Source organism: Gorilla gorilla, chromosome 9, assembly GCF_029281585.2.
Source record: "Gorilla gorilla gorilla isolate KB3781 chromosome 9, NHGRI_mGorGor1-v2.1_pri, whole genome shotgun sequence".
Taxonomy (NCBI): domain Eukaryota; kingdom Metazoa; phylum Chordata; class Mammalia; order Primates; family Hominidae; genus Gorilla; species Gorilla gorilla.
Genome location: NC_073233.2, coordinates 136,449,519 through 136,464,147, shown reverse-complemented (window position 1 = coordinate 136,464,147; position 14,629 = coordinate 136,449,519). Strand labels below are relative to the sequence as shown.

At 43.4% G+C, this 14,629-nt stretch overlaps 1 protein-coding gene across 6 annotated transcripts in view; it reads left to right on the top strand.

Annotated features, from left to right (window-relative positions):
* ETS1 (ETS proto-oncogene 1, transcription factor) overlaps window positions 1–14,629 on the top strand; it is a 128,249-nt gene that overhangs the window by 56,683 nt on the left and 56,937 nt on the right. The window contains exon 1 of one of the 6 annotated variants that reach the window (XM_004052413.5): window positions 8,074–8,559. The exons of 4 other annotated variants lie outside the window; for them this stretch is intronic. In XM_004052413.5, coding sequence (XP_004052461.1) covers window positions 8,478–8,559 — 82 coding nt within the window. In that variant the 5' untranslated portion in view covers window positions 8,074–8,477. Of the gene's footprint in view, window positions 1–8,073; window positions 8,560–14,629 lie in introns of those variants that run through there. One more of the 6 variants, XM_055356368.2, reaches the window with a different exon arrangement.

Sequence of the window (14,629 nt, the reverse complement as noted above, 5' to 3'; positions counted from 1 at the left end):
ACTGCCAGCCCTGGACTCTTGAAAGTGTTTCACAGGCCTGTCTGATTAAATGGCGCCCTCTTACACGTCACACATGCCCATTTTGCTTCTCTTCTTTTCACCAACTCAACGGAAGAAAGATTTTTATTGTATGGGACCCAATCCAGATAGATGACATGTGAGCTGGGTCTGTTCCACCTCATGAGTCATGGGCAGGACCATCCACTACATTCTGACTCCTTCACAGGGCTGATGCAAGATGTGGAGTGAGCACAGCTGGCTGCTTGCAAATTAAAGAAGACTTCATTTCTTTTTGGTCCTTAAGAGCTGAGAATCAAATGTGAGCTGTAACGCTGGAGAAATTGACATGTCCCTTTTTGAGCTTCTTATTCAAATCTGTCAACTTTACATCACTGGCATGCTTGATGCTCAGTAAATTCTAAATATGAATAATTACACTGGACACCCTAAAGTTGTTTTAATGAATTTATGTTCCTGCATATTTATGAAACTCAGATTCGTGCACCCTTTTCAGGAGAGTACATACCAGAAAAGAGGTTTAAAGCAGCATGGGAACTTAAAAAGTGCTATGCATTTTACTTCCTCTGTTGGTAGAGTTAGCATTGGTGAAGCTAGGATTCATATTAATTCATTATGACACTATAATGCTGCTCATTGAAGGATGCCTAAGGTAAGATAGGCATAGATTCTTGAGTAAAATGTTTGTGGATGACCGCAGTGACGTACTCAAAGAATGTTATATTTACTGGCTAAGCAGGCTGTTCTTAGTGTGACACATCAATGTTTTCTTGGGGCTCTTATACGGAACTGGTTCTGGAAGAAGTGATGTAAAATAATGTGTGTTCATGATGCCCCCTCAGAACTCGGGAGAAATCATGAGCCCTCACCAAATCCAATATTTCCTTGGTTTTTAGGCTTTAAGATCAGCTGCCTTTTCTGTTCCAACATCTTGATTACCCATTAGTAGATACAAACAACGAAGTGCAGAGAGCAATACTCTACTTCGACAAAAGTGGTTAGGGCTGCTTTCTATATTTCTGTGCCACCTGCTAGATTGTAGCAGCTCCATTTGATCCTCCCTGTCCTTTTCATTCCCATCTTCACTCTCAGCCCATCCCCATGTCCCCCCATTTCTACTTCCAACCCATACCCTTCCTCAATATAGAATCACCTGTATAGCCAGAAGATATATTTCAAAATACAGTGCTTCTGGAGTCCTGACAGATTAAACTTGAGAAGGTGAAAGGGATTTGTAATAAGCGCCCTGGCTCACCATAAAGCATGTAACAGTCTATTCTTTCTCATAAAGATGGAGGAAATTGAGTTCATTTCACGTATTTCCCTTATCTTACAAATAACGTATATAGCAGTTGTACATCTTACCTTTGTGGAAGCCAGTGAAATAAAAGATTCAACTCGAAGTTCGGAAATTCCTGAAGACTGCTTCTGAGCAGCCATCTGAGAATATGAATAGCGTGATGTATAAAACGTCCAGGCTGACAATCAAACAACTGATTTGCTTCGTGGTGAGCCAAATGTCATTTTTTACATGAAGTCTCAGAATAAAAAATTAGATAAAAAGTAAAATGAATATTGTGATCTTAGCAACATTCTCCTTTAAGGGGATGGGAGGAATGGGAGGAACAGAATAAAACTTTACGAAGACCTTTTTAGTTAGAAATGAGTCAGTTGGTTGGATCTTTAATCTTAAACTTTGGGCAAATTTGAGTCTCACTTCAGACCGAACTAGGCAAAACAAAACTGGTATCTGAGCTTCATTTTTCTGTAAAAATGTTACGGGATGTTAGGAAGTTAACTGTTCATTAATTAAATAATGAACATAATTTATGGGGCTCTTACTACCTTGAGCTAAACACCATGGAGTGCAATAATGACTGAACCTCAGTTGCTGCCTTTAAAGAGTGTAGGAGACTGACACGCATATTCAAATATGTACTAGGAGTGTGCTCTTCAGCTGAGCAGAAAAGTGGCAACTTGCAGGGGTGGGGTGACAGCTTCTGTGAGGGAAATTCTTTGTGTACTGTAAATGTCCATGTGAGGAAAAGACTGAGAAACACACTCTATATTCTGCCTAGATTTTCAGCTTGACCTTCCCTTGTGTCTTCTGTGACCTCCTGAGATCCTTTCACCTCCATTCTATCCTGGATCCTTTGCATCTCTTCCAGCATGAGGACCTCCCATTGATCTGTTTTCTGTAGTTCCATGACTGTTGGCCATGCAAGACAATTAATTAAAGTATGGGATACTTTACTAGGTCTTAACTGCATTTTGAAATCTTGGGGACTGAAGTCCCAGAATGACAAGAACATAAAATCACTGTGACTCTACCTTCTTATCTCCTCCCCTTCTCTGTCCTCGACTTATACTTCCATTGTTCTCAGAGGACTTCCCTTCCACTACTTCCTCCTGTACCACTGTCCCTTTTCCTTTCAGGGCTATTTCTCCTTTTTGTGCTCCACTTATCTCTGCTTCTTGATCTCTAGGGTGGTAAATGTTAGTCTTTTGGGGCAATTGATTTGGCATTTTAAATGAAAGTAGTGGGGAGAGGGGAAAAGATTCCACAGTGAAATTGTCTTAATGTAAGATTCAAACCACAACTGCAGAGAACATCTGTTTTGAAGTTTGATGTTGTCTTTGTAACCCAAGAGAAAAGCAGAGTAAGATCAGAGGAAGGCCTTAGCCTTCCACCAGGATGAAACCACCTGCAGCCTTGGACAGTGGGTGAAATCCTGTAGCCCTGGGATGCAGAGCTTCTAGGAGACTGGCTCTCCTCTTCTCTCATATTATTAAAGGATGTTGGTTCTCTTGCCATCTGTGCTATTGCCATTATCCCTCTACCTCCTCAAGAGTCCAATTCAGGACAACTTAAATTGGAATCCCAATTACATGATCCCCAAAGGCTCACAGAGTAGCCTGCATTCTGCATTTGCAGCAATTCTCGGCAACATGCTCAGCCTGCTTCAGGGAAGCACACAACACTGAGTGTGGATGAGACCTCAGAACCCTCTAACTTTGGGCAGCTCCTTACCTCTTCCTGTCTGAGCCATGTTTGATTTGCTGCAAGAGGAAAACGTGTCTAAACTGCTGGATTTTAAAATGTCGCTTGGTCTGTGGATTAGGCCAATCCACTCCACATTGTTGGGGCTGCAGATGCAGTTGAATGGTTCATAATTATAGTCTAAAGAAACTGCAGACAGCAATAGAGCCAACCCAGGCCCTTTCTCTCCTGACAGCCCATGCCAAGCTGTCTCCCACAGGGAACCATAGTGTGGTTATCCTGCAATGTATTTGCCCAAAGACAATACATCCAGTGTAGAGAAGTTGGATTTCTAGAAATTGAGTCTGCCCATCTATCTACTCCCATGTCCATTGTATCCTGTCTTGTGTCTCAAGGGTGTCTGGTACTTCTCCTGCCAAAGTGAAATGCAAAGTAAATGCAAGGAGATGCCAGGGAGAGAACTGCTATCAGGGCATCTGGTTCTAGTACTGACACTGACTTTTTTAGATTGTGTGGCCCTGGAAATAATAATTTCCTCACTCAAACTCATTTTTCTCCTCTGGTAAATAGGAGTGCTGGACTTGGAGACCACTGATAAACTCCCATTGAGCTCTAACATGTGACAAATCCAAGACCTAAGGTTTTGTCTCCAAAGAGGCACTACAAATGTGATCTTCTTTCAGAATTTAAACTGTCACTTTTCTGCGACTCAAAACAAATATAAATCTAGTTCTCTTCTTCAATCAGGTAGTTCTGGAATTTCTCAAGTGAGGCTGATGCTGGGCAGGTTGCCAGTTTAAGAACTGAGGAAGGGTCTTGAAGAGATTTTTAAATGGAATGTGGTGATAGTTGTTCTATCTCTCGCTGGAGATCGTTCAGGAAAATTGAGCATCCAAGCTATTCTGCAAAGAGATGGCTGTAGAGAGACATTTAATGTGATTTCCCACATATTCTACCGTATACTAGATCTTAATAACAATAATCAAATACTAATTCTCACCTAGACACTGTGCTAAATTCTTTGCATACACTATCTCATTTAATCATTCAAATAGCCTTAAAAGGTGTGTGCTGCTATTATCCCTAGTTGAAACATGGAGGAACTGAGGTTCGGGATTGTTTAAATGACTTACCTGTGGCAATTCAGCTGGTTAGTTGGTAGAGTAAGAATTTGAACCTGAGTCTTATTCCAAAGCCCACACTACTATCCTCTTTGTTTTCTTATAGTGAGCTTTCCAGGGCAAACAGGCTCCCAAGTCCTCCCCTCTCCCCCAACCCCACCCCACCCTCCCTTCTTCCCTCCTGACTGCAGCTCCTCCTACCCTCATTGTTTATTGTGCCTTCTCAACAATAGCCAATGAGTCTGTGTTCCATTCTAGGGAGAGCTAGGGCTGATTTTATTCCCTGAAACAGAGATGAGGTTGTGACACAAAAAGGTTAAGTGGCTTTGGTGAGGTCACAGAGCCAGCCTGCAGTCAGCAACAGTACCATCTGAGTCCCCTGACTTGGGTCCCTTAACTGACCCTAAGGCTTTTTGGCATCCAAGTTTAATTAAGAGAGTTATTTTAATTTTCCTTCCTATCTCTAATTTTCCATTTTATTGCTGCTTGATAATGTAGATATTGAAGTGCCAGGCATTTTTCTTCCCTAGTGTGCTTTTTAATGACTAAACTTATCACATAGAAACCACTTGCCTTAGAAGTAAGCTTTCAAAGCCTGTTTCTGTGTATGACAGAGACTGTTGCCTTTTCTCAGAGAAAAATGAGACCACAAATGCAGCTCAGACAGGTTGTTGTTAATTGAGGGCTTTTTTTTTTTTTCTAAATCTTACATTTATACCAGTAAATCAACATCTGTGAGTCATAAACTGGTTCTGGATCAGCCGTTAGTGGTCTGAATGTTTTTGTACCTACCTTCAGTAAAGCATATTTTAGCTCAAAACTCAGAGATTCTTTGTTTTGTTGAAGTTCAAGACTCAGGAGTAGACAACATGCTAGGACACTTCTGGAGAGGGAAAGTCTGTCTTCCATGATTGTTCAACATTAAGTGTATATTTATATTTCTTTTTTATTGAAGTTGGGGTGGAGTTGAGGGAGGAGTATAAATAAAAAAGAAAGTATGCTTTTTACATACTCCATGTGCTTGAGGAATTCCTGTATGAAGGTGACTATTTTCTTAATATTATTGTCTAGCTCCACTCTTCTGTTCCCCAACTCCTGCGGACTTTTCTTGGCCCTTATTGACTTCACGTTCCTAGCGCAGGGCGATTCAGCACTTGGTAGGATATAATTAGCCGAAGTCTAAGGAATGCTTAAAAATACAATTCTGTTTTTTCCCAAATGCAGGAGGAACAGACTGCTGCAGTACAAGCACAAGCACAGAAGTATTTATTTGATTGATTTTTTTTTCCTGAGTGCCTTAAAAACCAGATATGGTATTGAAGTATCTTGCCCAAGTGGATGAAAGGCAACGCTTGGCTGCTGTTGTTTGGCTGGTGGGGACACTGAGGCATACATGTAACTGAGTGGACGTGAGTGCTGGGGATAGAGGTTCTGCTCTACTATGAAGGGAAAAGGGCACAGCCTCTGACACTTTTTAGTTCATCTTCACAAGCCAGAGCATATCAAACTCACTTAACCATTGAATTAGGAAGCCCATAGTGACCAAAAAGTTGATAGTTCATCATTCAACACATATTTATTGAGCTCTGTAATGTCTTAGGCACTAGGCTAGGCATCAATGTTTTAGCATATGATAACATAGAAATATCATTTAAAGTCCATATGAACATTTAGAAAAATCTACTTGTGTCCTAAGGAGAATGAATAAAAATTTCATTTATCAACATTGATTAGATTAATGAAGCATGACCCTGGCAGACCTGATCAGATTATTATATCTTAAATATGTAAAAGATATTTTAACATGACCTTATTAGTGCTCTTCATCCAAATCCAGGGTTCGATGCATAACTTCTGATGGCATAAATATTCATAATTAATATCATCTGGAGGTAACTTTCCTGGCAGCCTGTGGTGGCGCCTGGCTATCTCTCCAAACTGCTGCTTTACGCAACCCTATTCCTTGATTTGGACATTCACACATTTTGTTTCTGTGCTTCAGGACTGGATTAGGAAACGGATGATTGACTATCTGAGTTGTCACTATTGAAGAATTAGAAAGAATAATTTTCCTCATTGCTAGAGTGGAAAGTGTTTACAGTTTAATCATGGTGGGCTTTTTTAGTATCTAATTTGGGTGGATGTTAGCAGCAGTGTTTAGGCTAGTCTGGGGAAGAAAGTTGAGGAGCAAACTGGGGAAGAGAGAAAGGAGTTGCTCTGAGGAATCTGCATTTGAAAATAGAGAAGTACTCACACTTCGATTAAAAAATGCCAACATTTTCTCAATACAACATCAACAAAACAAAATTCCCCAAAGCAACTCTAGATTTGTTCAGTTCTTCTCCTGATGAATTCATAGTGAGTAAGGCAGAATTGATTCAAGAACCTTTTTTTTTTTGTGGTTCATTTGGACGTGTAAATGTACAATTCATTCATCAGCTGTTTCCCTAGGCTTTTCCCAGGACCAGAAGTGTCTGTTCTTGTCATCTGGAGGCCAGCATTGTTTTCTCATACCTTGTGGAAACACAGCTGGATTGCAACAGTCTTTGTTCTTTCAAAAATTAGGACTATCACATACAAATATTTTCCTCTGGTCACTAAGGAGGGACTTAATCTGGAGTTTAGACCAGGAGCCAGAGATTTTTCTGTTCCTGGCTTCCTCCCCGATTTGCTGTGGGAAATCTGCAAATTACTAAGGCTTCAAGGGCACAAAACTGGGTTTAGATGAAGGTAAGCCTGTGTGTCAAAACTTACCAGAGGCAGAGGTTACAGTTACAGTCAAATGTTGGGAGTTCAAATGTGCTTAGAAATCAGGAAACATTAAAAATAGCTTTCTCTGAGATTGCTCATGAAGATTTATGTTTAATCTTTCTGTTAATCAAAGATGGAGCTCAATGTCTGGTTCTAGCTATGTATTTAGATATACATGTACTGGTTGATTTGTTAATTAGGACAAACTATCTCTATTTATTACAACCAATGTATTAGTGGCAAACCATGAATTATTCGGGTTCATTTTGTTTTATCTCAAGTGTTGGGAGTTCTCAAATGGAACAGAAACTGTGCATTGTGATTCTGTCATGGCTGCCAATGATGTACTCCAGAAATTCAAAACCACAGAGCCTCTGCATCACTTTTTTGGTGGCGGTCGTGGGAGGGTTGTTAGTTTTATCTAAAAGAGGAGAGTCTGTGAAAGCAAAGACAAAGCTTTGGCCAATGGTGACATAATTAGAGGAACAGAATAATTAGAAATAAATCATAACTTCCCCTTCAACCCAACCACTGCTGGAGGTAAATTGGAAGCTTACGGAAGCTCATGGCTGGGTTCTAGTTTGGGGTCCCGTTCTGGACTCCCCTGCCAACGCAGGAGCATTACATGGGTGGGCTCTGAAAAACTGAAGCCTCCTTCACAAACACACGCCCTGACTCAAGATCCGGCTGGAGTCCAATACTCCTAAAGCCCTTTGAGGACACGGGCTCACGAATCCCCTGCGCCTGCCTGCACGCTCGCCTTCATCCACATGCCTCACGTCCTGTGTGTCAGTCTTTGTGAATGAATGATGTACACGCACTTGGAAAACTATGCTGCTACTGGGAGGGGGCGAGAGCGGGTGACCAAGCCCTCAAGAATGCGTGGAGAATCAGACGGACTTTCCCGAAACGGTGGAGGCGGCCTGTGCACCCAGACTGCACACCCGCTCCCGGCCCTTCCCGCCCCTGCCTGGGATCCGAGGCCCCGGGCTCCACGCACTGCTCCTCCGCGGTCGCGGCCCGGCCCCGCGCTCGCCAGCCCTTCGTTTCGCTTTGGGCCGCGGGCGGAGATTGGCCGCGGTGCTCGGCCCCGCCCCCGGCTCCCCGCCCTGCCCCGACGTCCCGCCCCGACGTCCCGCCCCTCGCTCCCCCAAGCGGACATCGCCCGGCCCAGGGCGCGCGGACCCAGCGGCCGAGACGCGGCGCCGCGAGAAACGCCCTAAAGAGGAGGGGAGAGCGCGGGAGGGCGAGAGGGAGGGAGAGCAGCCGGGAGATCGAGAGCGAACGAGGCAGCCGCCGGCGGAGAGGAGGGAGCGGGCGAGGGCCGGGCAGGAGGAGCGGGCGCGGCGCGGGCGAGGCTGGGACCCGAGCGCGCTCACTTCGCCGCAAAGTGCCAACTTCCCCTGGAGTGCCGGGCGCGCACCGTCCGGGCGCGGGGGAAAGAAAGGCAGCGGGAATTTGAGATTTTTGGGAAGAAAGTCGGATTTCCCCCGTCCCCTTCCCCCTGTTACTAATCCTCATTAAAAAGAAAAACAACAGTAACTGCAAACTTGCTACCATCCCATACGTCCCCCACTCCTGGCACCATGAAGGCGGCCGTCGATCTCAAGCCGACTCTCACCATCATCAAGACGGAAAAAGTCGATCTGGAGCTTTTCCCCTCCCCGGGTGAGTGGCGACGGCCGAGGCCCCCACCCAAGCTCTCGGCCAGAGGCCGGGGGTCCCCTGGACTTCTTCCCCCTTTCGCCGTTCCCTTCTGGGCGGTGCATTTCTTCAGGAGCGGGGGATGCTGTTGGCAGCTGGATCAGGAGGACGAGGAGGAGGAGGAGGAGGACTGTTGGTGGCCCTAGACCCTTGGTTTGGGGGGTGGTATTTATTTTCACAGCTGTGTTTTTGTGAGTGGTGGGGAAAAGCTTATAGAATTTCCAGCGCCCCATTCCTGCTTTTTTTTATTTTCCCAAATGAGCGAGAACCCTCTGGCCTTATTCCTTAATGTTAAGGGGAGATGGACGCTGCCTCAGAGGACATCATCCCCTGACTCCACGTCCCCCATAGAACTGAGGCTGGGTGGGGGGCCCCGGGCAGTCTAACGGGTTGGCCTTCAGGCAGATTTTCAAATAAGGTCTTGCCTCCCCAAGCGTCCCTGTCACATGCCTTGCCCCTCTTTTCTGGGTTGAGGGTAAGGAGATTGGAGGAGAATTGAAATTATCCTCTTAACTTTGAAAAACGTCCGACCCTATTCATGTAGGTTACTTACTTTACCCATGTTTCTAATCTGCCATACATTTTTCTTCTGGTACCAAAGGTCCGTTGGAAGGAAAGCATCCAACACCCAAATGTGTCTTTGTGTCTTTGGTACATGGTGTTGTCCAACTCTTTCATTTATATGCATTTGAAGAAGAGAAGGATAGGAAGTAATTTTTTTTTTGTCTTTGACACAAATATTGGTGCTAAGCAACTTAAGAGAGTCTGGCCTTACAGAATTTCTGAAACAAATGTAGTTTGAGAGGGAAAGATGCTTTCTTTTAGGATAAGGCACTGCCAGCTATCCTTAGAGATGAGTGATTTTGGAGGTGAAAGTATATAGAAAGATCTAGGGAGAAGGCAGTGCACCCTGGAAAATAATTAATTTCAACAACAGGCTCCTCTGTTGTATCGGATTATCAATAAGTTTAGTTGCTGCCCCCTGTGGTTAACACTTCTTTGCCTCTGCCATAATTTATTGCTTACTTTAACCCTTTCTTACGCTGCTTAAACTTTCAGCACAACCATACTGATGTTTTGTCATTCTGAGGTCCTTCAGAAATATTAATAAAGACATGTAGGTCACGTCCCCTCCCTCTGGGTCCCCTGACATTCAGCTCCAGGGCTGCTGTGCACAGAAGGCTGAGATTTTGTCTCCTTGCAAGGATGATGGTGGTGGGAGCAATGCTGAGAGCGCAGCTGGAACCATGGAGACATTTAAGGCACTTAGGCCTACAATTCAGAAATGCTGTTTCTATGATGGTTGTGTTTGGGGGTTCGAGGAAGCTAGAATGAATTCTGTTTGTCAGTTGATTGAAACCATATATAGAAGTGAAAAGATAGTTCACAACAAAGATATAAACTCAACTAATAGGTCCTTTCCTTAAGAACGGCTTGTTTATATGTGTTGTTATGGGTGTTTATGGGGGAAGAGACAGATTTGGTCATCTGGGAAATATCGTGTCGATATGTCAGTCCACATACCTACAAGGGATCTTTCATCCTGGGTATGAAAAAGAGCCCTGGCAACACATGTTTCAGATCACAGTGAACAGCTGAGGCAATTTTTTTGGTAATTTAATATTAAATATTAGAGACAATGTATATGGTGCCGTCATTTCAGTTACTGATTAAAAATAAGCTCCGGGCAAGTAACTTTCTTTAGCTTTCTCTTCTGTAAAATGGGAACAATAAGGCCTAACGCTACAGTCAGCGTCCATTATAATAAGCATATTTGCAATGGCTTTCTTTTTCAAAAAAGATTTCCAAGCCATTGGTCATCTTTTGTATGTGAACTCCGATACAACAAAATTTCAACTGGCCAAAGAAATTGGGCAGTCTTCTGCCATTCATTGTAAAGAGGTTTGATTTCTAGCACCATTATTTATTATCTTGGAAAAAATAAAGACAAAAACTTTAAAAAATATATAGACTATAATCAACTTTTTTTTTTCTGGACCTTTAGTTGCTTATATGCGAACATTATACCCATACCTCAGAGAGGAAAATAGAGTCACAGGAAAGGTAAATAATTGACATAAAAATATGTAGTGAGCCAGTGGCTGAAGTACAATCAATTCCTGTTTCTAACTTCACAATGGATAGTGCTTTGAGTAATGTTGCAAGGTACCTTCCAAAAGCTCAGCAAAGAAACCTCAACTGAGACTTAAATTGCAGGTGCAAAGCAAGGATGGGAGAAACAGTGTTTCTGGCCAGGGCTGTCTGCTTTTGTTAGTGGAAGGACAAGACATTGGCTAAGTGCGGATTTGCCTTGCCCATCAAACCATATAGGACATGTGTTTAAAGTTTAACTTCTCACAGCGTAGCTTTTTATCCACAGCTGTGACTTAAATATTTGTCAGAATGATTTCTTTGGGTTGCTTAGTTTCTTATGTGTGGAGACAGCTAGTGTGGGATCTTATCTGGCTTAAATGATTAAACCAGAATTTTCTCCCCACCCCTTCCCAAATTCATGAGTGCCAAAGAGAGGCAGTAGGAAAGTGGGGTGTCCAAACAGGAGCTGCAAGACCTGGATTATTTGTTTTCCTGGCTAGGACCTGACCAAGAACCTTTATGCACTTTTATTCTATTTTGAGACTTCACAGGAGTTTGACAGCGTTAAGTGCTAAATTAACATGTACTCTGAAATAACACTAGAATTGACTTTTCCTTGCAAGTGTAAGAGTAAGGTGGGATATGCTATTAGATTGCAACAGTGTGATTGCAAGGATCTTAAATAGCTTAAAAACAAACATAGCCATTGGGTTCACTCCTGGTTCTCTCCTGGTGGAGCCTGCTGCGAAGGGGCCAGGTGCCAAAGCCAACACATTCCCAAGCCACTTAATTTTTCCTTTCCTTCGACACTCTGCTCTACCTTCTTGGTGAGGTGAGCTTAATGTCCAGATAAGAGCAGGAGCTCTAATCCTGGATACTTGCTGTTTTATAAGAATAAAAGGATCAGCCTCTCACCCCACCCGCCCTCAGCAGAGGGTGTACATCCATCGGGAACATGCATTATACTTAGAGATAGGAAGAAGCTTTGTCCTTGCTCAGCTTGGTCAGTCTTTGTTTCTTCATCAATGTAGACAAGAAAGAAGGGCAGAGCTGCCCAGTCTATTAGATCACTTGCTCACTGTGCTCCCAGATCCCCGCCGACCATACTCCATTAGAGACTAAAGAGCTCTATGGTTCAGAGCAGAGACTCTGGAGCCAGCCTGTCTGGATTTGAATCTCAGCTCGGCCACTTAGCAGCTGTGTGACTTTGGACAAATGACTTAATCTCTCTGTGCTCCAGCTTCTGCATCTATAAAATGAGTACAATCATTCTACTTCATAGGATGAATATCAGGATTAAATCTATGAATATGTGCAAAATTTTAAAACAGTGCCTGATCCATAATAAATACTATTTAGCAGTTAACTACAAAGCAAGTCAACAAAAAATGATCCTGATCAGTGTAGAATTTTCAGAGGCCCTTGAATGTTTGTTAGAAGATAAGGTGGCTGTGTTATGTACCTCCTGATAATCTATTATTTTAGAGGGAAGGAAGAGTAAAGTTAAGGAGGACCTTTTCACCTGCTTAGCTGAGATCCCATGCCCGTGAAACTTCATTCTGTTCTCCAGGGAGCAAATAGTGAGAGGTAACTTTCAGAGAGTGTCTTGAAGTCCAGCTCTCACTGTTGGAGGCACAGGGAGGGGGTTGCCAGTTACTTTGGGTGATGGAGATTGTCATTGTTACCTCAGAGCAGGAAGGCTACCAAGTCTAGAGGCAAGGGGAACATTTGCAGGGTTGATGGAAAAGTCAAGTTTTCAATTATGCAGGGCTGAGAAATGCATCATGTCCAGTTATTATAAAGCATCTCCTATTTTATTTATTTATTTGGTTGGCAGAGCTTGCATTCCTGGCATTTTTGGTTGGTTTGTGTTGCTGTTTTTTTGTCTGTGTAACTTTTTTTTTCTCTTAAAGAGGCCAGACCACCCTGTAGGAGCATCGCCTCCCTCCAGGAGACAAACCAGCTCGTGGTCAACCTCCCAGAGCCCAGGTCACTCTGGGCTCCATCAAATCTCTGCAAAACTGAGAGCTGGTTAGTGTAGGTCAGGATTTTTCAGGAGAGTCTCCCTGTTTCAGAATACAGCGGATAACTCTGCAATGGTTACAGTGACAGTGTAATTACAGATGTCTCTCTGGTTTGTGTAATGAATAATCCATGGCTGTGGTGGAATTCCATGAGCTTGCATTGAAGGTGATAGGTTCTTGTCATTCAAAAGTTGTTGGGATATTTCTGAAGCACACATCGAACCTGCATTGTGTGCTGGGCACAGTCAGATAAAAGAGCATTTTTATGCTTCACACTTACTCTGAGGTGTGGTGGAAGTATTATTTTCTCCATTTTTCAGATGAGGAAAATGAATTTCTGAGAGATGCATACTTGGCCTAAGGCCACACTCTAGAAATTTAGAAACTGATGAGATGTTGTAGGCATTTTATACCTAAAATTTTGAGTTATTCTCAAAAACTCTGGAAATTAGAACACAGGCAGGTGAGAAGGCAATGCTGGTCGGTGCTTTGGGGGTTCAGGAGGTACAGTGGCTCCCTGCTATCTCTGCAAGAGCCCCCTGAGCTGAATCAGGTGGCCTCATTGTTAGCCCAGTGCTTCATACGGCTTGGGAAAAGGGTCCATCCTGTGGGTTGTCCCCAGGCCTGGCAGTCCAGATGTGTTGCTTTAGAAAGATGTTTAAAAATTCCAGCAATGCTTACCTCAGAATGAAAGGCAGAGAACCAGGATTCTTGTTTTTGCAACGTCTTCCATATGGCCTTGGCTCTCTCACAGGTAGGAAGGTGATTATGTTCACCTCCAAGGTCAGTCCTTCGCTGAGCCTCCAGATTCTGCCCATTTCTTCCCCTTCATCACTGATGTTGCTGTGCATTGAATCTCTCATAATCAGGATGATGAGACATAGCTTGGCAAACTAGTTCATTTTCTTAAGGCAGTTAAAATTTAATTATCCTGCTTGCAGAGAGGCCATAGATAGTTGAGTTGCATTTGCTGCGTATGCCTCATATAAATTTTGTTTTTTCCCCTAAAATTTAGTTTTTTTAAAAAAGTCCATTCCATGTGTCAGGGCACATGGTCTGGAGTTGTCCTGGCACAAGGAAGGTGTCCTGGCACAAGACAGCCCCAGGTCTCTACCTGCAGACCTGCCAGCTGTCCCAGCCCATGGCTCACACACAGGCACACTCCCCTGCCACTTGTCTAAGGTTAAGGCATTGGTTTCTTTATTACTGCATTATGGGGAGCATTTTCCCGAAGAGTTAGTATGCTTGGGCCCACACTGTCACCGCAGAGAGGAATTTGTATATGAACAACATCATCTCCGTGTTTTTATTTAGCTGCTCCTTAACGAAAACCTTGGCTCCATTTTCCTGCTCACAAGGAACCTCTGATAGCATTTGCCTCGATGTTTGCAGTGTTCTAGGCCTACCCTTCGCTCACAGCTGTTAAGCTGTTCTTAACTCAGGGTCAGGAATGTCAAGGCTATTCCCAAATCTATCATTTTTACTTGTCATGTGTCTGTAGCTACTTTCTGCTTTTTTTTTTTTCTGTCGGGTTGATGATATCTTTTTCAAAACTTCAGTGGATGTTTTCCAAATTGCATAAACAGGTTATTTCTACTTGGCTGCTTTTCTGAAGCCTTCGCCTATCTGCACCCCCTGTTCCTTCTGATTGTATAATGTATAATCTCCATGCAGATACAGAAAGACATAGGTCTGCAGGGTGGATTGTGGTAGGTCTGGTTTCATTGGCAGAGAGCCATGCTTACAGACACGCTCAAAATATTGCTATTCAAGCCGTAAATATTTTATTGATCACTTGGCCAACGCTGTCATATTTCCCAGGTGCTTTCCAGTGTCTACTGCTTGGGTGCAAGCCTGTCACTTGACCCTTCAAATGTGGCTTATTACTGCCCCTTCCACTTTTCTCAATTGTTCTT